This window comes from Pseudophryne corroboree, chromosome 9, assembly GCF_028390025.1.
Source record: "Pseudophryne corroboree isolate aPseCor3 chromosome 9, aPseCor3.hap2, whole genome shotgun sequence".
Taxonomy (NCBI): domain Eukaryota; kingdom Metazoa; phylum Chordata; class Amphibia; order Anura; family Myobatrachidae; genus Pseudophryne; species Pseudophryne corroboree.
Window position 1 is genome coordinate 482,715,335 of NC_086452.1, and position 27,308 is coordinate 482,742,642.

The window sequence follows — 27,308 nt, forward strand, 5'->3', positions numbered from 1 at the left end:
TTCCTACCTCTATGTCTGTCTGTTTTTACACAGTTTTGTTCTATTACTGTTGTTCTAATTGTAAAGCGCAACAAATATGCTGCGCTATATAAGAAACTGCTAATAAATAAATAATATGTTTGGCATATTGTCTTGCGGACACGGAAGGCTTGGTAGTGAGAGCTCGTGTCCCATTCATGTGGAAGCAGTCAGAATGTCAGCGGAGGGTGAGAGTTATGTTATGGGATGGTAGGTTAGGGTCAGACTGTTGAAGGGGCGGTTAGTGTTAGGCACTAGGGGAAAGGGGGGGGGGGGGGTTTAGCAATACTCACCTCTGGAAACACTGCCAGAAGTCATCAGGATGTCAACGCTGGACACGTAAGACAACGCTGAAGCCAACAGACCCACCATGCCAAGTAAGTCAGTTCTAGAGCACCAGGGATGTTTTGTTGACATGATGAATGTTGATAAAATATACTGTACCACACCCATGAACCACACCCAGGTAACGCAGATATCGTGTAGGGTGACCAGGAATGAATGGAGGATTTTTAATGTATCGCAGGGTTGTAAGATAACGTGGATATTCCATCACTCATTCTGCTGGAGCTGGGTCAGTAAGGTGTCATTAGTAACACACAGGTGGTGTAAGAGCCACATTATAATGGACCTTTGGGCCTGCACCAGCCTCTGAGCCCTCGTGTCTATATGACGCTTATTTACACACTACACCATATTGACCTATGTACTATTCTCTTGTCTCCTCTGACTACTGTATACGGGTAAGAAGCAGGAGTTGGCCTCTATACTTCGGCTAAGCCTAAGGCAGTGGTTGCTATGGATGTTGGCTGGAAGTTTTATTCGCCTATAATGGAGTCTGCCGGAGAGAGCAGTCGCCATCTTATTGACATTAATGTAGTAAGACAATTGATACACGTCGGGTGACATCAAGTATGATTTTGATTTGTGCTTATTTCGTCTCACCGTTTTTGGGGGTGTTTTGCCCCCAGTAATTTGAATAGACTGGATGAGGTTCTTCTGTCGGCTGAAGGAAGGACACTCTTTTGGCTAATTTGTTTCATTGTATGTTTGGGCGGTAAAAGGTCTCTTGGTGGTGGGACGTGAGTTCTTTGACAGTGTGGCGGTAGAGTACGATAGCCAGCGATCATTGATGGCGCAATAAATAATGACAGCACTACCCTAATACTGCAGCGATGGTTTCCTCATTACCGGTGTGTGGGGTCTGTTACTGAACTGGGGGAGGAGGTGGTGGATTCTCCCGAACACAAGTTCATGGTGGACATCCCTCCCACTCCCTTTCCTGTTTTAGGCTGGAACCGATGCTACTTTGCCACCATATTATTAAAGCTGTGGCCTCTTCTGGCAGAATTATGTGTCTGTGTTTTTATTTTTCTGATTTTATTGGGTAGGTGGGATGGAGACACGGGACGAGTAGGATGATAAATGTCTGGGACATTCACAGCTCTTCTGCCCATTGCCTGCAGTAATACAAGATCTCCTTGTCAGTCATTATAGTCAATGTTCACCCCTTGTACTATGGTAACATATGGCTGCTTACAATCATGTCTGAGAGGTCCTCTCTACAGACATTCTCCATATGAACCTTTCTGATGAGATCCTACAGCCCTCCCATTCCCACCATCACACCAGATAATCAGGACTTTCAATGAAACAATTTTAATTCTTATAAAATGTCTGATTTGACAATAGACACAGGCACCGGTCCCATGCTTCAGATATCAGTGACTGTAGAATGTATCAGTGCAAGTGGCCTGTTATTGGGGGTCAGGATCCCTCACAATTTCAGAACATACGTCTCTAACATGCGTGTCTCCTGGAAACTCTGTAACTCTCTGGGTGTTATCATGGCAGGCCAGCAGACGCAGATGTTCCTGAGGGAATGGAAGGACCGATCCTCATTTAGTTGTCTGTAGACTGAATCCGATTTCTTGGCAGTGGTCTTGGAGGTTTATTTTTGGATGATTCTGTGTCACCGCCCTCAGATTTTACATTAGAACCCTGGACCAGTTGGGGTGGATTAGGTGGGGGCATGTTGGGGACTCTGAGGCTACCACCAAAATTTCTTCTAGGAATGGGTCTCGGGTTCTGTAAAGCATCAGAAGTGTCAGTGTTGGGGGACCCTCGAGGCTGCACGGGCGGAGCGACCATGGGGCGTAGCGGAGCCGGTCTCTTCACTACTGCAAAAAGAATTCTAGTTTAAAAGTCAGATATTACTTTCATCAAGTCAGTATATACAGAACACACAGAAACAAAGAGTATATGCAATGTGCTTCTATTATATCATCTCATACACGTCAGTATGTACAGAACACACAGAAATACAGAGTATATGCAATGTACTTCTATTATACCATCTCATACACGTCAGTATATACACAACACACAGAAATACAGAGTATATGCAATGTACTTCTATTATACCATCTCATACACGTCAGTATGTACAGAACACACAGAAATACAGAGGATATGCAATGTGCTTCTATTATATAATCTCATACACGTCAGTATGGAAGGAACACCACAGAAATACAGAGTATATGCAATGTACTTCTATTATATCATCTCATACACGTCAGTATATACAGAACACACAGAAATACAGAGTATATGCAATGTGCTTCTATTATATCATCTCATACACGTCAGTATGTACAGAACACACAGAAATACAGAGTATATGCAATGTGCTTCTATAATACCATCTCATACACGTCAGTATGTAGTATGTACAGAACACACAGAAATACAGAGGATATGCAATGTACTTCTATTATATCATCTCATACACGTCAGTATGTACAGAACACACAGAAACAAAGAGTATATGCAATGTACTTCTATTATATCATCTCATACACGTCAGTATGTACAGAACACACAGAAACAAAGAGTATATACAATGTACTTCTATTATATCATCTCATACACGTCAGTATGTACAGAACACACAGAAATACAGAGTATATGCAATGTACTTCTATTATATCATCTCATACACGTCAGTATGTACAGAACACACAGAAATACAAAGTATATGCAATGTGCTTCTATTATATCATCTCATACACGTCACTATGTACAGAACACACAGAAATACAGAGTATATGCAATGTACTTCTATTATATCATCTCATACACGTCACTATGTACAGAACACACAGAAATACAGAGTATATGCAATGTACTTCTATTATATCATCTCATACACGTCAGTATATACAGAACACACAGAAACAAAGAGTATATGCAATGTACTTCTATTATATCATCTCATACACGTCAGTATATACAGAACACACAGAAACAAAGAGTATATGCAATGTGCTTCTATTATATCATCTCATACACGTCACTATGTACAGAACACACAGAAATACAGAGTATATGCAATGTACTTCTATTATACCATCTCATACACGTCAGTATATACACAACACACAGAAATACAGAGTATATGCAATGTGCTTCTATTATACCATCTCATACACGTCAGTATGGAAGGAACACCACAGAAATACAGAGTATATGAAATGTGCTTCTATTATATCATCTCATACACGTCAGTATGTACAGAACACACAGAAATACAGAGTATATGCAATGTACTTCTATTATATCATCTCATACACGTCAGTATATACAGAACACACAGAAATACAGAGTATATGCAATATACTTCTATTATACTATCTCATACACGTCAGTATGTACAGAACACACACAAACACAGAGTATATGCAATGTGCTTCTATTACACCATCTCATACACGTCACTATGTACAGAACACACAGAAATACAGAGTATATGCAATGTACTTCTATTATATCATCTCATACACGTCAGGATATACAGAACACACAGAAACAAAGAGTATATGCAATGTACTTCTATTATATCATCTCATACACGTCAGTATGTACAGAACACACAGAAATACAGAGTATATGCAATGTGCTTCTATTATACTATCTCATACACGTCAGTATGTACACAACACACAGAAACACAGAGTATATGCAATGTGCTTCTATTATACCATCTCATACACGTCACTATGTACAGAACACACAGAAATACAGAGTATATGCAATGTACTTCTATTATATCATCTCATACACGTCAGTATATACACAACACACAGAAATACAGAGTATATGCAATGTGCTTCTATTATACCATCTCATACACGTCAGTATGGAAGGAACACCACAGAAATACAAAGTATATGCAATGTACTTCTATTATATCATCTCATACACGTCAGTATATACAGAACACACAGAAATACAGAGTATATGCAATGTACTTCTATTACACCATCTCATACACGTCAGTATATACAGAACACACAGAAATACAGAGGATATGCAATGTACTTCTATTATATCATCTCATACACGTCAGTATGTACAGAACACACAGAAATACAGAGGATATGCAATGTACTTCTATTACACCATCTCATACACGTCAGTATGTACAGAACACACAGAAATAGAGAGTATATGCAATGTACTTCTATTACACCATCTCATACACGTCAGTATATACAGAACACACAGAAATAGAGAGTATATGCAATGTACTTCTATTATACCATCTCATACACGTCAGTATATACACAACACACAGAAATACAGAGTATATGCAATGTGCTTCTATTATACCATCTCATACACGTCAGTATGGAAGGAACACCACAGAAATACAAAGTATATGCAATGTACTTCTATTATATCATCTCATACACGTCAGTATATACAGAACACACAGAAATACAGAGTATATGCAATGTACTTCTATTACACCATCTCATACACGTCAGTATATACAGAACACACAGAAATACAGAGGATATGCAATGTACTTCTATTATATCATCTCATACACGTCAGTATATACAGAACACACAGAAACAAAGAGTATATGCAATGTACTTCTATTATATCATCTCATACACGTCAGTATATACAGAACACACAGAAACAAAGAGTATATGCAATGTGCTTCTATTATACCATCTCATACACGTCAGTATATACACAACACACAGAAATACAGAGTATATGCAATGTGCTTCTATTATACCATCTCATACACGTCAGTATGGAAGGAACACCACAGAAATACAGAGTATATGAAATGTGCTTATATTATATCATCTCATACACGTCAGTATGTACAGAACACACAGAAATACAGAGTATATGCAATGTACTTCTATTATATCATCTCATACACGTCAGTATATACAGAACACACAGAAATACAGAGTATATGCAATATACTTCTATTATACTATCTCATACACGTCAGTATGTACAGAACACACACAAATACAGAGTATATGCAATGTGCTTCTATTACACCATCTCATACACGTCACTATGTACAGAACACACAGAAATACAGAGTATATGCAATGTACTTCTATTATACCATCTCATACATGTCAGGATATACAGAACACACAGAAACAAAGAGTATATGCAATGTACTTCTATTATACCATCTCATACACGTCAGTATATACACAACACACAGAAATACAGAGTATATGCAATGTGCTTCTATTATACCATCTCATACACGTCAGTATGGAAGGAACACCACAGAAATACAAAGTATATGCAATGTACTTCTATTATATCATCTCATACACGTCAGTATATACAGAACACACAGAAATACAGAGTATATGCAATGTACTTCTATTACACCATCTCATACACGTCAGTATATACAGAACACACAGAAATACAGAGGATATGCAATGTACTTCTATTATATCATCTCATACACGTCAGTATGTACAGAACACACAGAAATACAGAGGATATGCAATGTACTTCTATTACACCATCTCATACACGTCAGTATATACAGAACACACAGAAATACAGAATATATGCAATGTGCTTCTATTATATCATCTCATACACGTCACTATGTACAGAACACACAGAAATAGAGAGTATATGCAATGTACTTCTATTACACCATCTCGTACACGTCAGTATATACAGAACACACAGAAATAGAGAGTATATGCAATGTACTTCTATTATACCATCTCATACACGTCAGTATATACACAACACACAGAAATACAGAGTATATGCAATGTGCTTCTATTATACCATCTCATACACGTCAGTATGGAAGGAACACCACAGAAATACAAAGTATATGCAATGTACTTCTATTATATCATCTCATACACGTCAGTATATACAGAACACACAGAAATACAGAGTATATGCAATGTACTTCTATTACACCATCTCATACACGTCAGTATATACAGAACACACAGAAATACAGAGGATATGCAATGTACTTCTATTATATCATCTCATACACGTCAGTATGTACAGAACACACAGAAATACAGAGGATATGCAATGTACTTCTATTACACCATCTCATACACGTCAGTATGTACAGAACACACAGAAATAGAGAGTATATGCAATGTACTTCTATTACACCATCTCATACACGTCAGTATATACAGAACACACAGAAATAGAGGGTATATGCAATGTACTTCTATTATACCATCTCATACACGTCAGTATGTACAGAACACACAGAAATACAGAGTATATGCAATGTACTTCTATTATACCATCTCATACACGTCAGTATGTACAGAACACACAGAAATACAGAGGATATGCAATGTACTTCTATTATATCATCTCATACACGTCAGTATGTACAGAACACACAGAAATACAGAGTATATGCAATGTACTTCTATTATATCATCTCATACACGTCAGTATATACAGAACACACAGACATAGAGAGTATATGCAATGTACTTCTATTATACCATCTCATACACGTCTGTATATACAGAACACACAGAAATACAGAGTATATGCAATGTACTTCTATTACACCATCTCATACACGTCACTATGTACAGATTAGAACACACAGAAATACAGAGTATATGCAATGTACTTATATTATACCATCTCATACACGTCAGTATGTACAGAACACCACAGAAATACAGAGTATATGCAATCTCATACACGTCAGTATATACTAGAGATGAGCGGGTTCGGTTTCTTTGAATCCGAACCCGCACAAACTTCACTTTTTTTTTCACGGGTCCGAGCGACTCGGATCTTCCCGCCTTGCTCGGTTAACCCGAGCGCGCCCGAACGTCATCATGACGCTGTCGGATTCTCGCGAGACTCGGATTCTATATAAGGAGCCGCGCGTCGCCGCCATTTTCACACGTGCATTGAGATTGATAGGGAGAGGACGTGGCTGGCGTCCTCTCCATTAGAATAGATTAGAAGAGAGAGAGAGAGAGAGAGATTGTGCAGACAGAGTTTACCACAGTGACCAGTGCAGTTGTTGTTAAGTTAACTTTTATTTAATATATCCGTTCTCTGCTATATCCGTTCTCTGCCTGAAAAAAACGATACACAGCAGTCACACAGTGTGACTCAGTCTGTGTGCACTCAGCTCAGCCCAGTGTGCTGCACATCAATGTATAAAAGCTTATAATAATTGTGGGGGAGACTGGGGAGCACTGCAGGTTGTTATAGCAGGAGCCAGGAGTACATAATATTATATTAATTTAAAATTAAACAGTGCACACTTTTGCTGCAGGAGTGCCACTGCCAGTGTGACTAGTGGTGACCAGTGCCTGACCACCAGTATAGTAGTATATTGTTGTATACTATCTCTTTATCAACCAGTCTATATTAGCAGCAGACACAGTACAGTGCGGTAGTTCACGGCTGTGGCTACCTCTGTGTCGGCAGTCGGCACTCGGCAGGCAGTCCGTCCATCCATAATTGTATAATTATATACCACCTAACCGTGGTATTTTTTTTTCTTTCTTTATACCGTCGTCATAGTCATACTAGTTGTTACGAGTATACTACTATCTCTTTATCAACCAGTGTACAGTGCGGTAGTTCACGGCTGTGGCTACCTCTGTGTCGGCAGTCGGCAGGCAGTCCGTCCATCCATAATTGTATTATTATAATATATACCACCTAACCGTGGTTTTTTTTTCATTCTTTATACCGTCATAGTGTCATACTAGTTGTTACGAGTATACTACTATCTCTTTATCAACCAGTGTACAGTGCGGTAGTTCACGGCTGTGGCTACCTCTGTGTCGGCAGTCGGCAGGCAGTCCGTCCATCCATAATTGTATTATAATATATACCACCTAACCGTGGTTTTTTTTTCATTCTTTATACCGTCATAGTGTCATACTAGTTGTTACGAGTATACTACTATCTCTTTATCAACCAGTGTACAGTGCGGTAGTTCACGGCTGTGGCTACCTCTGTGTCGGCAGTCGGCAGGCAGTCCGTCCATCCATAATTGTATTATAATATATACCACCTAACCGTGGTTTTTTTTTCATTCTTTATACCGTCATAGTCAGTCATACTAGTTGTTACGAGTATACTACTATCTCTTTATCAACCAGTGTACAGTGCGGTAGTTCACGGCTGTGGCTACCTCTGTGTCGGCACTCGGCAGGCAGTCCGTCCATCCATAATTGTATTATAATATATACCACCTAACCGTGGTTTTTTTTTCATTCTTTATACCGTCATAGTGTCATACTAGTTGTTACGAGTATACTACTATCTCTTTATCAACCAGTGTACAGTGCGGTAGTTCACGGCTGTGGCTACCTCTGTGTCGGCAGTCGGCAGGCAGTCCGTCCATCCATAATTGTATTATAATATATACCACCTAACCGTGGTTTTTTTTTCATTCTTTATACCGTCATAGTGTCATACTAGTTGTTACGAGTATACTACTATCTCTTTATCAACCAGTGTACAGTGCGGTAGTTCACGGCTGTGGCTACCTCTGTGTCGGCAGTCGGCAGGCAGTCCGTCCATCCATAATTGTATTATAATATATACCACCTAACCGTGGTTTTTTTTTCATTCTTTATACCGTCATAGTCAGTCATACTAGTTGTTACGAGTATACTACTATCTCTTTATCAACCAGTGTACAGTGCGGTAGTTCACGGCTGTGGCTACCTCTGTGTCGGAACTCGGCAGGCAGTCCGTCCATCCATAATTGTATTACAATATATACCACCTAACCGTGTTTTTTTTTTCATTCTTTATACCGTCATAGTCAGTCATACTAGTTGTTACGAGTATACTACTATCTCTTTATCAACCAGTGTACAGTGCGGTAGTTCACGGCTGTGGCTACCTCTGTGTCGGAACTCGGCAGGCAGTCCGTCCATCCATAATTGTATTACAATATATACCACCTAACCGTGGTTTTTTTTTCATTCTTTATACCGTCATAGTCAGTCATACTAGTTGTTACGAGTATACTACTATCTCTTTATCAACCAGTGTACAGTGCGGTAGTTCACGGCTGTGGCTACCTCTGTGTCGGAACTCGGCAGGCAGTCCGTCCATCCATAATTGTATTATTATAATATATACCACCTAACCGTGGTTTTTTTTTCATTCTTTATACCGTCATAGTGTCATACTAGTTGTTACGAGTATACTACTATCTCTTTATCAACCAGTGTACAGTGCGGTAGTTCACGGCTGTGGCTACCTCTGTGTCGGAACTCGGCAGGCAGTCCGTCCATCCATAATTGTATTACAATATATACCACCTAACCGTGGTTTTTTTTTCATTCTTTATACCGTCATAGTCAGTCATACTAGTTGTTACGAGTATACTACTATCTCTTTATCAACCAGTGTACAGTGCGGTAGTTCACGGCTGTGGCTACCTCTGTGTCGGAACTCGGCAGGCAGTCCGTCCATCCATAATTGTATTACAATATATACCACCTAACCGTGGTTTTTTTTTCATTCTTTATACCGTCATAGTCAGTCATACTAGTTGTTACGAGTATACTACTATCTCTTTATCAACCAGTGTACAGTGCGGTAGTTCACGGCTGTGGCTACCTCTGTGTCGGAACTCGGCAGGCAGTCCGTCCATCCATAATTGTATTATTATAATATATACCACCTAACCGTGGTTTTTTTTTCATTCTTTATACCGTCATAGTCAGTCATACTAGTTGTTACGAGTATACTACTATCTCTTTATCAACCAGTGTACAGTGCGGTAGTTCACGGCTGTGGCTACCTCTGTGTCGGCAGTCGGCAGGCAGTCCGTCCATCCATAATTGTATTATAATATATACCACCTAACCGTGTTTTTTTTTTCATTCTTTATACCGTCATAGTCAGTCATACTAGTTGTTACGAGTATACTACTATCTCTTTATCAACCAGTGTACAGTGCGGTAGTTCACGGCTGTGGCTACCTCTGTGTCGGCACTCGGCAGGCAGTCCGTCCATCCATAATTGTATTACAATATATACCACCTAACCGTGGTTTTTTTATACCACCTAACCGTGGCAGTCCGTCCATAATTGTATACTAATATCCAATCCATCCATCTCCATTGTTTACCTGAGGTGCCTTTTAGTTCTGCCTATAAAATATGGAGAACAAAAAAGTTGAGGTTCCAAAATTAGGGAAAGATCAAGATCCACTTCCACCTCGTGCTGAAGCTGCTGCCACTAGTCATGGCCGAGACGATGAAATGCCAGCAACGTCGTCTGCCAAGGCCGATGCCCAATGTCATAGTACAGAGCATGTCAAATCCAAAACACCAAATATCAGAAAAAAAAGGACTCCAAAACCTAAAATAAAATTGTCGGAGGAGAAGCGTAAACTTGCCAATATGCCATTTACCACACGGAGTGGCAAGGAACGGCTGAGGCCCTGGCCTATGTTCATGGCTAGTGGTTCAGCTTCACATGAGGATGGAAGCACTCAGCCTCTCGCTAGAAAACTGAAAAGACTCAAGCTGGCAAAAGCACCGCAAAGAACTGTGCGTTCTTTGAAATCCCAAATCCACAAGGAGAGTCCAATTGTGTCGGTTGCGATGCCTGACCTTCCCAACACTGGACGTGAAGAGCATGCGCCTTCCACTATTTGCATGCCCCCTGCAAGTGCTGGAAGGAGCACCCGCAGTCCAGTTCCTGATAGTCAGATTGAAGATGTCAGTGTTGAAGTACACCAGGATGAGGAGGATATGGGTGTTGCTGGCGCTGGGGAGGAAATTGACCAGAAGGATTCTGATGGTGAGGTGGTTTGTTTAAGTCAGGCACCCGGGGAGACACCTGTTGTCCGTGGGAGGAATATGGCCGTTGACATGCCAGGTGAAAATACCAAAAAAATCAGCTCTTCGGTGTGGAGGTATTTCACCAGAAATGCGGACAACAGGTGTCAAGCCGTGTGTTCCCTTTGTCAAGCTGTAATAAGTAGGGGTAAGGACGTTAACCACCTCGGAACATCCTCCCTTATACGTCACCTGCAGCGCATTCATAATAAGTCAGTGACAAGTTCAAAAACTTTGGGTGACAGCGGAAGCAGTCCACTGACCAGTAAATCCCTTCCTCTTGTAACCAAGCTCACGCAAACCACCCCACCAACTCCCTCAGTGTCAATTTCCTCCTTCCCCAGGAATGCCAATAGTCCTGCAGGCCATGTCACTGGCAAGTCTGACGAGTCCTCTCCTGCCTGGGATTCCTCCGATGCATCCTTGCGTGTAACGCCTACTGCTGCTGGCGCTGCTGTTGTTGCCGCTGGGAGTCGATGGTCATCCCAGAGGGGAAGTCGTAAGCCCACTTGTACTACTTCCAGTAAGCAATTGACTGTTCAACAGTCCTTTGCGAGGAAGATGAAATATCACAGCAGTCATCCTACTGCAAAGCGGATAACTGAGGCCTTGGCATCCTGGGTGGTGAGAAACGTGGTTCCGGTATCCATCATTACTGCAGAGCCAACTAGAGACTTGTTGGAGGTACTGTGTCCCCGGTACCAAATACCATCTAGGTTCCATTTCTCTAGGCAGGCGATACCGAAAATGTACACAGACCTCAGAAAAAGAGTCACCAGTGTCCTAAAAAATGCAGCTGTACCCAATGTCCACTTAACCACGGACATGTGGACAAGTGGAGCAGGGCAGGGTCAGGACTATATGACTGTGACAGCCCACTGGGTAGATGTATGGACTCCCGCCGCAAGAACAGCAGCGGCGGCACCAGTAGCAGCATCTCGCAAACGCCAACTCTTTCCTAGGCAGGCTACGCTTTGTATCACCGCTTTCCAGAATACGCACACAGCTGAAAACCTCTTACGGCAACTGAGGAAGATCATCGCGGAATGGCTTACCCCAATTGGACTCTCCTGTGGATTTGTGGCATCGGACAACGCCAGCAATATTGTGTGTGCATTAAATATGGGCAAATTCCAGCACGTCCCATGTTTTGCACATACCTTGAATTTGGTGGTGCAGAATTTTTTAAAAAACGACAGGGGCGTGCAAGAGATGCTGTCGGTGGCCAGAAAAATTGCGGGACACTTTCGGCGTACAGGCACCACGTACAGAAGACTGGAGCACCACCAAAAACTACTGAACCTGCCCTGCCATCATCTGAAGCAAGAAGTGGTAACGAGGTGGAATTCAACCCTCTATATGCTTCAGAGGTTGGAGGAGCAGCAAAAGGCCATTCAAGCCTATACAATTGAGCACGATATAGGAGATGGAATGCACCTGTCTCAAGTGCAGTGGAGAATGATTTCAACGTTGTGCAAGGTTCTGATGCCCTTTGAACTTGCCACACGTGAAGTCAGTTCAGACACTGCCAGCCTGAGTCAGGTCATTCCCCTCATCAGGCTTTTGCAGAAGAAGCTGGAGGCATTGAAGAAGGAGCTAACACGGAGCGATTCCGCTAGGCATGTGGGACTTGTGGATGCAGCCCTTAATTCGCTTAACAAGGATTCACGGGTGGTCAATCTGTTGAAATCAGAGCACTACATTTTGGCCACCGTGCTCGATCCTAGATTTAAAGCCTACCTTGGATCTCTCTTTCCGGCAGACACAGGTCTGCTGGGGTTGAAAGACCTGCTGGTGACAAAATTGTCAAGTCAAGCGGAACGCGACCTGTCAACATCTCCTCCTTCACATTCTCCCGCAACTGGGGGTGCGAGGAAAAGGCTCAGAATTCCGAGCCCACCCGCTGGTGGTGATGCAGGGCAGTCTGGAGCGACTGCTGATGCTGACATCTGGTCCGGACTGAAGGACCTGACAACGATTACGGACATGTCGTCTACTGTCACTGCATATGATTCTCTCAACATTGATAGAATGGTGGAGGATTATATGAGTGACCGCATCCAAGTAGGCACGTCACACAGTCCGTACTTATACTGGCAGGAAAAAGAGGCAATTTGGAGGCCCTTGCACAAACTGGCTTTATTCTACCTAAGTTGCCCTCCCACAAGTGTGTACTCCGAAAGAGTGTTTAGTGCCGCCGCTCACCTTGTCAGCAATCGGCGTACGAGGTTACATCCAGAAAATGTGGAGAAGATGATGTTCATTAAAATGAATTATAATCAATTCCTCCGCGGAGACATTGACCAGCAGCAATTGCCTCCACAAAGTACACAGGGAGCTGAGATGGTGGATTCCAGTGGGGACGAATTGATAATCTGTGAGGAGGGGGATGTACACGGTGATATATCGGAGGGTGAAGATGAGGTGGACATCTTGCCTCTGTAGAGCCAGTTTGTGCAAGGAGAGATTAATTGCTTCTTTTTTGGGGGGGGTCCAAACCAACCCGTCATATCAGTCACAGTCGTGTGGCAGACCCTGTCACTGAAATGATGGGTTGGTTAAAGTGTGCATGTCCTGTTTTGTTTATACAACATAAGGGTGGGTGGGAGGGCCCAAGGATAATTCCATCTTGCACCTCTTTTTTCTTTTCTTTTTCTTTGCATCATGTGCTGATTGGGGAGGGTTTTTTGGAAGGGACATCCTGCGTGACACTGCAGTGCCACTCCTAGATGGGCCCGGTGTTTGAGTCGGCCACTAGGGTCGCTAATCTTACTCACACAGCTACCTCATTGCGCCTCTTTTTTTCTTTGCGTCATGTGCTGTTTGGGGAGGGTTTTTTGGAAGGGACATCCTGCGTGACACTGCAGTGCCACTCCTAGATGTGCCCGGTGTTTGTGTCGGCCACTAGGGTCGCTAATCTTACTCACACAGTCAGCTACCTCATTGCGCCTCTTTTTTTCTTTGCGTCATGTGCTGTTTGGGGAGGGTTTTTTGGAAGGGCCATCCTGCGTTACACTGCAGTGCCACTCCTAGATGGGCCCGGTGTTTGTGTCGGCCACTAGGGTCGCTAATCTTACTCACACAGCTACCTCATTGCGCCTCTTTTTTTCTTTGCGTCATGTGCTGTTTGGGGAGGGTTTTTTGGAAGGGACATCCTGCGTGACACTGCAGTGCCACTCCTAGATGGGCCCGGTGTTTGTGTCGGCCACTAGGGTCGCTTATCTTACTCACACAGCGACCTCGGTGCAAATTTTAGGACTAAAAATAATATTGTGAGGTGTGAGGTATTCAGAATAGACTGAAAATGAGTGTAAATTATGGTTTTTGAGGTTAATAATACTTTGGGATCAAAATGACCCCCAAATTCTATGATTTAAGCTGTTTTTTAGTGTTTTTGGAAAAAAACACCCGAATCCAAAACACACCCGAATCCGACAAAAATAATTCGGTGAGGTTTTGCCAAAACGCGTTCGAACCCAAAACACGGCCGCGGAACCGAACCCAAAACCAAAACACAAAACCCGAAAAATTTCAGGCGCTCATCTCTAGTATATACAGAACAAACAGAAATACAGAGTATATGCAATGTGCTTCTATTACACCATCTCATACACGTCAGTATGTACAGAACACACAGAAATAGAGAGTATATGCAATGTGCTTCTATTATATCATCTCATACACGTCAGTATATACATAGCACACAGAAATACAGAGTATATGCAATGTGCTTCTATTATATCATCTCATACACGTCAGTATGTACAGAGCACACAGAAATACAGAGTATATGCAATGTACTTCTATTACACCATCTCATACACGTCAGTATGTACAGAGCACACAGAAATACAGAGTATATGCAATGTACTTCTATTACACCATCTCATACACGTCAGTATGTACAGAACACACAGAAATACAGAGTATATGCAATGTGCTTCTATTATATCATCTCATACACGTCAGTATATACAGAGCACACAGAAATACAGAGTATATGCAATGTGCTTCTATTATATCATCTCATACACGTCAGTATGTACAGAGCACACAGAAATACAGAGTATATGCAATGTACTTCTATTACACCATCTCATACACGTCAGTATGTACAGAGCACACAGAAATACAGAGTATATGCAATGTACTTCTATTATACCATCTCATACACGTCAGTATGTACAGAGCACACAGAAATACAGAGTATATGCAATGTACTTCTATTACACCATCTCATACACGTCAGGATATACAGAACACACAGAAATACAGAGGATATGCAATGTACTTCTATTACACCATCTCATACACGTCAGTATATACAGAACACACAGAAATACAGAGTATATGCAATGTGCTTCTATTACACCATCTCATACACGTCAGTATGTACAGAACACACAGAAATACAGAGTATATGCAATGTACTTCTATTATACCATCTCATACACGTCACTATGTACAGAACACACAGAAATACAGAGTATATGCAATGTGCTTCTATTATATCATCTCATACACGTCAGTATGTACAGAACACACAGAAATACAGAGTATATGCAATGTACTTCTATTATATCATCTCATACACGTCACTATGTACAGAACACACAGAAATACAGAGTATATGCAATGTGCTTCTATTATATCATCTCATACACGTCAGTATGTACAGAACACACAGAAATACAGAGTATATGCAATGTACTTCTATTATATCATCTCATATACGTCAGTATGTACAGAACACACAGAAATACAGAGTATATGCAATGTACTTCTATTATATCATCTCATACACGTCAGTATATACAGAACACACAGACATAGAGAGTATATGCAATGTACTTCTATTACACCATCTCATACACGTCACTATGTACAGATTAGAACACACAGAAATACAGAGTATATGCAATGTACTTCTATTATACCATCTCATACACGTCAGTATGTACAGAACACCACAGAAATACAGAGTATATGCAATCTCATACACGTCAGTATATACAGAACAAACAGAAATACAGAGTATATGCAATGTGCTTCTATTACACCATCTCATACACGTCAGTATGTACAGAACACACAGAAATAGAGAGTATATGCAATGTGCTTCTATTATATCATCTCATACACGTCAGTATATACAGAACACACAGAAATACAGAGTATATGCAATGTGCTTCTATTATATCATCTCATACACGTCAGTATATACAGAGCACACAGAAATACAGAGTATATGCAATGTGCTTCTATTATATCATCTCATACACGTCAGTATGTACAGAGCACACAGAAATACAGAGTATATGCAATGTGCTTCTATTATATCATCTCATACACGTCAGTATGTACAGAACACACAGAAATACAGAGTATATGCAATGTGCTTCTATTATATCATCTCATACACGTCAGTATGTACAGAGCACACAGAAATACAGAGTATATGCAATGTACTTCTTTTACACCATCTCATACACGTCAGTATGTACAGAGCACACAGAAATACAGAGTATATGCAATGTACTTCTATTACACCATCTCATACACGTCAGTATATACAGAACACACAGAAATACAGAGTATATGCAATGTACTTCTATTATATCATCTCATACACGTCACTATGTACAGAACACACAGAAATACAGAGTATATGCAATGTACTTCTATTATATCATCTCATACACGTCACTATGTACAGATTAGAACACACAGAAATACAGAGTATATGCAATGTACTTATATTATACCATCTCATACACGTCAGTATATACAGAACACACAGAAATAGAGGGTATATGCAATGTACTTCTATTATACCATCTCATACACGTCAGTATGTACAGAACACACAGAAATACAGAGTATATGCAATGTACTTCTATTATACCATCTCATACACGTCAGTATATACAGAACACACAGAAATACAGAGGATATGCAATGTACTTCTATTATATCATCTCATACACGTCAGTATGTACAGAACACACAGAAATACAGAGTATATGCAATGTACTTCTATTATACCATCTCATACACGTCAGTATATACAGAACACACAGAAATACAGAGGATATGCAATGTACTTCTATTATACCATCTCATACACGTCAGTATGTACAGAACACACAGAAATACAGAGGATATGCAATGTACTTCTATTATATCATCTCATACACGTCAGTATGTACAGAACACACAGAAATACAGAGTATATGCAATGTACTTCTATTATATCATCTCATACACGTCAGTATATACAGAACACACAGACATAGAGAGTATATGCAATGTACTTCTATTATACCATCTCATACACGTCTGTATATACAGAACACACAGAAATACAGAGTATATGCAATGTACTTCTATTACACCATCTCATACACGTCACTATGTACAGATTAGAACACACAGAAATACAGAGTATATGCAATGTACTTATATTATACCATCTCATACACGTCAGTATGTACAGAACACCACAGAAATACAGAGTATATGCAATCTCATACACGTCAGTATATACAGAACAAACAGAAATACAGAGTATATGCAATGTGCTTCTATTACACCATCTCATACACGTCAGTATGTACAGAACACACAGAAATAGAGAGTATATGCAATGTGCTTCTATTATATCATCTCATACACGTCAGTATATACATAGCACACAGAAATACAGAGTATATGCAATGTGCTTCTATTATATCATCTCATACACGTCAGTATGTACAGAGCACACAGAAATACAGAGTATATGCAATGTACTTCTATTATATCATCTCATACACGTCAGTATGTACAGAACACACAGAAATACAGAGTATATGCAATGTGCTTCTATTACACCATCTCATACACGTCAGTATGTACAGAGCACACAGAAATACAGAGTATATGCAATGTACTTCTATTACACCATCTCATACACGTCAGTATGTACAGAACACACAGAAATACAGAGTATATGCAATGTGCTTCTATTATATCATCTCATACACGTCAGTATATACAGAGCACACAGAAATACAGAGTATATGCAATGTGCTTCTATTATATCATCTCATACACGTCAGTATGTACAGAGCACACAGAAATACAGAGTATATGCAATGTACTTCTATTACACCATCTCATACACGTCACTATGTACAGATTAGAACACACAGAAATACAGAGTATATGCAATGTACTTCTATTATACCATCTCATACACGTCAGTATGTACAGAACACCACAGAAATACAGAGTATATGCAATCTCATACACGTCAGTATATACAGAACAAACAGAAATACAGAGTATATGCAATGTGCTTCTATTACACCATCTCATACACGTCAGTATGTACAGAACACACAGAAATAGAGAGTATATGCAATGTGCTTCTATTATATCATCTCATACACGTCAGTATGTACAGAACACACAGAAATACAGAGTATATGCAATGTGCTTCTATTATATCATCTCATACACGTCAGTATATACAGAGCACACAGAAATACAGAGTATATGCAATGTGCTTCTATTATATCATCTCATACACGTCAGTATGTACAGAGCACACAGAAATACAGAGTATATGCAATGTGCTTCTATTATATCATCTCATACACGTCAGTATGTACAGAACACACAGAAATACAGAGTATATGCAATGTGCTTCTATTATATCATCTCATACACGTCAGTATGTACAGAGCACACAGAAATACAGAGTATATGCAATGTACTTCTATTATACCATCTCATACACGTCACTATGTACAGAGCACACAGAAATACAGAGTATATGCAATGTGCTTCTATTATATCATCTCATACACGTCAGTATGTACAGAACACACAGAAATACAGAGTATATGCAATGTACTTCTATTATATCATCTCATACACGTCAGTATATACAGAGCACACAGAAATACAGAGTATATGCAATGTGCTTCTATTATATCATCTCATACACGTCAGTATGTACAGAGCACACAGAAATACAGAGTATATGCAATGTACTTCTATTATACCATCTCATACACGTCACTATGTACAGAACACACAGAAATACAGAGTATATGCAATGTGCTTCTATTATATCATCTCATACACGTCAGTATGTACAGAACACACAGAAATACAGAGTATATGCAATGTACTTCTATTATACCATCTCATACACGTCAGTATGTACAGAACACACAGAAATACAGAGTATATGCAATGTACTTCTATTACACCATCTCATACACGTCACTATGTACAGAACACACAGAAATACAGAGTATATGCAATGTACTTCTATTACATCATCTCATACACGTCAGAATATACAGAACACACAGAAATACAGAGTATATGCAATGTGCTTCTATTATATCATCTCATACACGTCAGTATGTACAGAACACACAGAAATAGAGAGTATATGCAATGTGCTTCTATTATATCATCTCATACACGTCAGTATATACAGAACACACAGAAATAGAGAGTATATGCAATGTACTTCTATTATATCATCTCATACACGTCAGGATATACAGAACACACAGAAATACAGAGTATATGCAATGTACTTCTATTTCTCTATCGTCCTAAGTGGATGCTGGGGTTCCTGAAAGGACCATGGGGAATAGCGGCTCCGCAGGAGACAGGGCACAAAAAAGTAAAGCTTTACTAGGTCAGGTGGTGTGCACTGGCTCCTCCCCCTATGACCCTCCTCCAGACTCCAGTTAGATTTTGTGCCCGAACGAGAAGGGTGCAATCTAGGTGGCTCTCCTAAAGAGCTGCTTAGAGAAAGTTTAGTTTAGGTTTTTTTCTTTACAGTGAGTCCTGCTGGCAACAGGATCACTGCAACGTGGGACTTAGGGGGAAAGTAGTAAACTCACCTGCATGCAGAGTGGATTTGCTGCTTGGCTACTGGACACCATTAGCTCCAGAGGGATCGAACACAGGCCCAGCCGTGGAGTCCGGTCCCGGAGCCGCGCCGCCGACCCCCTTGCAGATGCTGAAGCGTGAAGAGGTCCGGAAACCGGCGGCTGAAGACTCCTCAGTCTTCATAAGGTAGCGCACAGCACTGCAGCTGTGCGCCATTTTCCTCTCAGCACACTTCACTGGGCAGTCACTGAGGGTGCAGAGCGCTGGGGGGGGGGCGCTCTGAGAGGCAAATATAAACCTTATACAAGGCTAAAAATACCTCACATATAGCCCATAGGGGCTATATGGAGATATTTAACCCCTGCCTGACTGGAAAAATAGCGGGAGAAGAACCCGCCGAAAAAGGGGCGGGGCCTATCTCCTCAGCACACGGCGCCATTTTCTGTCACAGCTCCGCTGGTCAGAACGGCTCCCAGGTCTCTCCCCTGCACTGCACTACAGAAACAGGGTAAAACAGAGAGGGGGGGCACATTAATGGCTATATATATATATATTAAAGCAGCTATAAGGGAGCACTTAATATAAGGATATCCCTTGTATATATAGCGCTTTGTGGTGTGTGCTGGCAGACTCTCCCTCTGTCTCCCCAAAAGGGCTAGTGGGTCCTGTCTTCATTAGAGCATTCCCTGTGAGTTTGCGGTGTGTGTCGGTACGTGGTGTCGACATGTATGAGGACGATATTGGTGTGGAGGCGGAGCAATTGCCAAATATGCAGATGTCACCCCCCAGGGGGTCGACACCAGAATGGATGCCTTTATTTGTGGAATTACGTGATGGTTTATCTTCCCTTAAACAGTCAGTTGAGGACATGAGGCGACCGGACAATCAATTAATGCCTGTCCAGGCGCCTCAAACACCGTCAGGGGCTGTAAAACGCCCTTTGCCTCAGTCGGTCGACACAGACCCAGACACGGGCACTGATTCCAGTGACGACGGTAGAAATTCAAACGTATTTTCCAGTAGGGCCACACGTTATATGATTTTGGCAATGAAGGAGACGTTACATTTAGCTGATACTACAGATACCGTAAAACAGGGTATTATGTATGGTGTGAAAAAACTACAAACAGTTTTTCCTGAATCAGAAGAATTAAATGACGTGTGTGATGAAGCGTGGGTTGCTCCTGATAAAAAGTTGATAATTTCAAAAAAGTTATTGGCATTATACCCTTTCCCGCCAGAGGTTAGGGCGCGCTGGGAAACACCCCCTAAGGTGGACAAGGCGCTCACACGCTTATCCAAACAAGTGGCGTTACCCTCTCCTGAGACGGCCGCACTTAAGGATCCATCAGATAGAAAGATGGAAGTTATTCAAAAGAATATATACACACATGCAGGTGTTATACTACGACCAGCTATAGCAACTGCCTGGATGTGCAGTGCTGGAGTAGTTTGGTCAGAATCCCTGATTGAAAATATTGATACCCTAGATAGGGACAATGTTTTACTGTCGTTAGAACAAATAAAGGATGCATTTATCTATATGCGTGATGCACAGAGGGATATTTGCACACTGGCATCTCGGGTGAGTGCTATGTCCATTTCAGCCAGAAGAGCCTTATGGACACGACAGTGGACAGGCGATGCGGATTCAAAACGTCACATGGAGGTTTTGCCGTATAAAGGGGAGGAGTTATTTGGAGTTGGTCTATCAGACTTGGTGGCCACGGCTACTGCCGGGAAATCCACTTTTTTACCTCAAGTCACTCCCCAACAGAGAAAGGCACCGACCTTTCAACCGCAGCCTTTTCGCTCCTACAAAAATAAGAGAGCAAAGGGCTTGTCGTACCTGCCACGAGGCAGAGGAAGAGGGAAGAGACACCAACAGGCAGCTCCTTCCCAGGAACAGAAGCCCTCCCCGGCTCCTGCAAAAACCTCAGCATGACGCTGGGGCCTCTCAAGCGGACTCGGGGACAGTGGGGGGCCGTCTCAAAAATTACAGCGCGCAGTGGGCTCACTCGCAGGTAGACCCCTGGATCCTGCAGATAATATCTCAGGGGTACAGGTTGGAATTAGAGACGGATCCTCCTCATCGTTTCCTGAAGTCTGCCTTACCAACCGTCTCTTCCGAAAGGGAGAGGGTGTTGGAAGCCATTCACAAGCTGTACGCTCAGCAGGTGATAGTCAAAGTACCCCTATTACAACAAGGAAAGGGGTATTATTCCACTCTATTTGTGGTACCGAAGCCGGATGGCTCGGTAAGGCCTATTCTAAATCTGAAGTCCTTGAACCTCTACATAAAAAAGTTCAAGTTCAAGATGGAGTCACTCAGAGCAGTGATAGCGAACCTGGAAGAAGGGGACTTTATGGTATCCTTGGACATCAAGGATGCGTATCTACACGTTCCGATTTACCCCGCACACCAGGGGTACCTCAGGTTCATTGTTCAAAACTGTCACATACTTGGACGATCTCCTAATAAGGGCAAGGTCCAGAGAACAGCTGGAGACAGCTTTAGCACTATCTCAAGAGGTGCTAAGACAACACGGGTGGATTCTGAATATTCCAAAATCCCATTTAATCCCGACAACTCGTCTGCTGTTCCTAGGAATGATTCTGGACACGGTTCAGAAAAAGGTTTTCCTTCCAGAGGAAAAAGCCAAGGAGTTATCCGATCTGGTCAGGAACCTCCTAAAACCAGGAAAAGTGTCAGTACATCAATGCACAAGAGTCCTGGGAAAAATGGTGGCTTCTTACGAAGCAATTCCATTCGGCAGATTCCATGCAAGAATATTCCAAAGGGATCTGTTGGACAAATGGTCAGGGTCGCATCTGCAGATGCACCTGCGAATAACCCTGTCACCAAAGACAAGGGTGTCACTTCTGTGGTGGTTGCAGAAGGCTCACCTATTAGAAGGCCGCAGATTCGGCATTCAGGATTGGATCCTGGTGACCACGGACGCCAGCCTGAGAGGCTGGGGAGCAGTCACACAAGGAAGAAACTTCCAGGGAGTATGGACGAGTCTGGAAAAGTCTCTTCACATAAACATTCTGGAACTAAGAGCAATCTACAATGCTCTAAGCCAGGCGGAACTTCTCCTGCAAGGAAAGCCGGTGTTGATTCAGTCGGACAACATCACGGCGGTCGCCCATGTAAACAGGCAGGGCGGCACAAGAAGCAGGAGTGCAATGGCAGAAGCTGCCAAGATTCTTCGCTGGGCGGAGAATCACGTGATAGCACTGTCAGCAGTGTTCATCCCGGGCGTGGACAACTGGGAAGCAGACTTCCTCAGCAGACACGATCTTCATCCGGGAGAGTGGGGTCTACATCCAGAAGTCTTCAACATGTTAATAGACCGTTGGGAAAGACCAATTGTAGACATGATGGCGTCTCGCCTCAACAAGAAACTGGACAAATATTGCGCCAGGTCAAGAGATCCACAGGCAATAGCTGTGGACGCACTGGTAACTCCTTGGGTGTACCAGTCAGTGTATGTGTTTCCTCCTCTGCCGCTCATACCAAAGGTATTGAAGATCATACGGCAAAGAAGAGTAAGAACAATACTAGTGGTTCCGGATTGGCCGAGAAGGACTTGGTATCCGGAACTTCAAGAGATGCTCACGGACGAACCGTGGCCTCTACCTCTGAGAAGGGACCTGCTACAGCAGGGTCCCTGTCTTTTTCAAGACTTACCGCGGCTGCGTTTGACGGCATGGCGGTTGAACGCCAGATCCTAAAAGGGAAAGGCATTCCAGAAGAAGTCATTCCTACCTTGATTAAGGCACGGAAGGAAGTCACCGTGAAACATTATCACCGCATTTGGCGAAAATATGTAGCGTGGTGCGAGGATCGGAGGGTTCCGACGGAGGAATTCCAACTGGGTCGTTTCCTACATTTCCTGCAATCAGGATTATCTATGGGTCTCAAATTGGGATCCATTAAGGTTCAAATTTCGGCCCTGTCAATATTCTTCCAAAAAGAATTGGCCTCTGTCCCTGAGGTCCAGACTTTTGTCAAGGGAGTACTGCATATACAGCCTCCTGTGGTGCCTCCGGTGGCACCGTGGGATCTAAATGTAGTTTTAGATTTCCTCAAATCCCATTGGTTTGAACCATTGAAAAAGGTGGATTTGAAATATCTCACATTGAAAGTGACTATGTTACTAGCCCTGGCCTCTGCCAGGAGAGTATCTGAATTGGCGGCTTTATCTTATAAAAGTCCTTATCTAATCTTCCATTCGGATAGGGCAGAACTGCGGACTCGTCCGCATTTTCTCCCTAAAGTGGTATCAGCATTTCATCTGAACCAACCTATTGTGGTGCCTGCGGCCACTAGCGACTTGGAGGACTCCAAGTTGTTGGACGTTGTCAGAGCCTTAAAAATACATTGCAAGGACGGCTGGAGTCAGAAAATCTGACTCGCTGTTTATATTGTATGCACCCAACAAGTTGGGCGCACCTGCTTCTAAGCAGTCGATTGCTCGTTGGATTTGTAACACAATTCAACTTGCACATTCTGTGGCAGGCCTGCCACAGCCTAAAACTGTAAAAGCCCACTCCACAAGGAAGGTGGGCTCATCTTGGGCGGCTGCCCGAGGGGTCTCGGCATTACAACTCTGCCGAGCAGCTACGTGGTCGGGGGAGAACACGTTTGTAAAATTTTACAAATTTGATACCCTGGCAAAGGAGGACCTGGAGTTCTCTCATTCGGTGCTGCAGAGTCATCCGCACTCTCCCGCCCGTTTGGGAGCTTTGGTATAATCCCCATGGTCCTTTCAGGAACCCCAGCATCCACTTAGGACGATAGAGAAAATAAGAATTTACTTACCGATAATTCTATTTCTCGGAGTCCGTAGTGGATGCTGGGCGCCCATCCCAAGTGCGGATTATCTGCAATACTTGTACATAGTTATTGTTAACTAATTCGGGTTATTGTTAAGGAGCCATCTTTAAGAGGCCCTTTCTGTTGTCATACTGTTAACTGGGTTTAGATCACAAGTTGTACGGTGTGATTGGTGTGGCTGGTATGAGTCTTACCCGGGATTCAAAATGCCTCCCTTATTGTGTATGCTCGTCCGGGCACAGTACCTAACTGGAGTCTGGAGGAGGGTCATAGGGGGAGGAGCCAGTGCACACCACCTGACCTAGTAAAGCTTTACTTTTTTGTGCCCTGTCTCCTGCGGAGCCGCTATTCCCCATGGTCCTTTCAGGAACCCCAGCATCCACTACGGACTCCGAGAAATAGAATTATCGGTAAGTAAATTCTTATTTATATCATCTCATACACGTCAGTATATACAGAACACACAGAAATACAGAGTATATGCAATGTACTTCTATTATACCATCTCATACACGTCAGTATATACAGAACACACAGAAACAAAGAGTATATGCAATGTACTTCTATTATACCATCTCATACACGTCAGTATATACAGAACACACAGAAATACAGAGTATATGCAATGTACTTCTATTATATCATCTCATACACGTCAGTATATACAGAACACACAGAAATACAGAGTATATGCAATGTGCTTCTATTATATCATCTCATACACGTCAGTATATACAGAGCACACAGAAATACAGAGTATATGCAATGTACTTCTATTATATCATCTCATACACGTCAGTATATACAGAACACACAGAAATACAGAGTATATGCAATGTACTTCTATTATACCATCTCATACACGTCAGTATATACAGAACACACAGAAACAAAGAGTATATGCAATGTACTTCTATTATACCATCTCATACACGTCAGTATATACAGAACACACAGAAATACAGAGTATATGCAATGTACTTCTATTATATCATCTCATACACGTCAGTATGTACAGAACACACAGAAATACAGAGTATATGCAATGTACTTCTATTACACCATCTCATACACGTCAGAATATACAGAACACACAGAAATACAGAGTATATGCAATGTGCTTCTATTATATCATCTCATACACGTCAGTATATACAGAGCACACAGAAATACAGAGTATATGCAATGTGCTTCTATTATATCATCTCATACACGTCAGTATGTACAGAACACACAGAAATAGAGAGTATATGCAATGTACTTCTATTATACCATCTCATACACGTCAGTATGTACAGAACACCACAGAAATACAGAGTATATGCAATCTCATACACGTCAGTATATACAGAACAAACAGAAATACAGAGTATATGCAATGTGCTTCTATTACACCATCTCATACACGTCAGTATGTACAGAACACACAGAAATAGAGAGTATATGCAATGTGCTTCTATTATATCATCTCATACACGTCAGTATATACAGAGCACACAGAAATACAGAGTATATGCAATGTGCTTCTATTATATCATCTCATACACGTCAGTATATACAGAGCACACAGAAATACAGAGTATATGCAATGTACTTCTATTATACTGTCTCATACACGTCACTATGTACAGAACACACTGAAATACAGAGTATATGCAATGTACTTCTATTATACTGTCTCATACACGTCACTATGTACAGAACACACAGAAATACAGAGTATATGCAATGTACTTCTATTATATCATCTCATACACGTCAGTATGTACAGAACACACAGAAATACAGAGTATATGCAATGTACTTCTATTACACCATCTCATACACGTCAGAATATACAGAACACATAGAAATACAGAGTATATGCAATGTACTTCTATTACACCATCTCATACACGTCACTATGTACAGAACACACAGAAATACAGAGTATATGCAATGTACTTCTATTATATCATCTCATACACGTCACTATGTACAGAACACACACAGAAATACAGAGTATATGCAATGTACTTCTATTATATCATCTCATACACGTCAGAATATACAGAACACATAGAAATACAGAGTATATGCAATGTACTTCTATTACACCATCTCATACACGTCAGTATGTACAGAACACACAGAAATAGAGAGTATATGCAATGTGCTTCTATTATATCATCTCATACACGTCACTATGTACAGAACACACACAGAAATACAGAGTATATGCAATGTGCTTCTATTATATCATCTCATACACGTCAGTATGTACAGAACACACAGAAATACAGAGTATATGCAATGTGCTTCTATTATATCATCTCATACACGTCACTATGTACAGAACACACACAGAAATACAGAGT

General features: G+C 41.6%; 1 protein-coding gene across 4 annotated transcripts in view; it reads right to left on the minus strand.

Annotated features, from left to right (window-relative positions):
* Positions 1–1,661: 1,661 nt before the first annotated feature.
* SH3BP1 (SH3 domain binding protein 1) overlaps positions 1,662–27,308 on the minus strand; it is a 799,734-nt gene continuing 774,087 nt past the window's right edge. For 3 of the 4 annotated variants that reach the window (XM_063941455.1, XM_063941457.1, XM_063941458.1), the window contains one exon: positions 1,662–2,198. In XM_063941455.1, coding sequence (XP_063797525.1) covers positions 1,921–2,198 — 278 coding nt within the window. In that variant the 3' untranslated portion in view covers positions 1,662–1,920. The remainder of the gene's footprint in view (positions 2,199–27,308) is intronic. The other variant, XM_063941456.1, reaches the window with a different exon arrangement.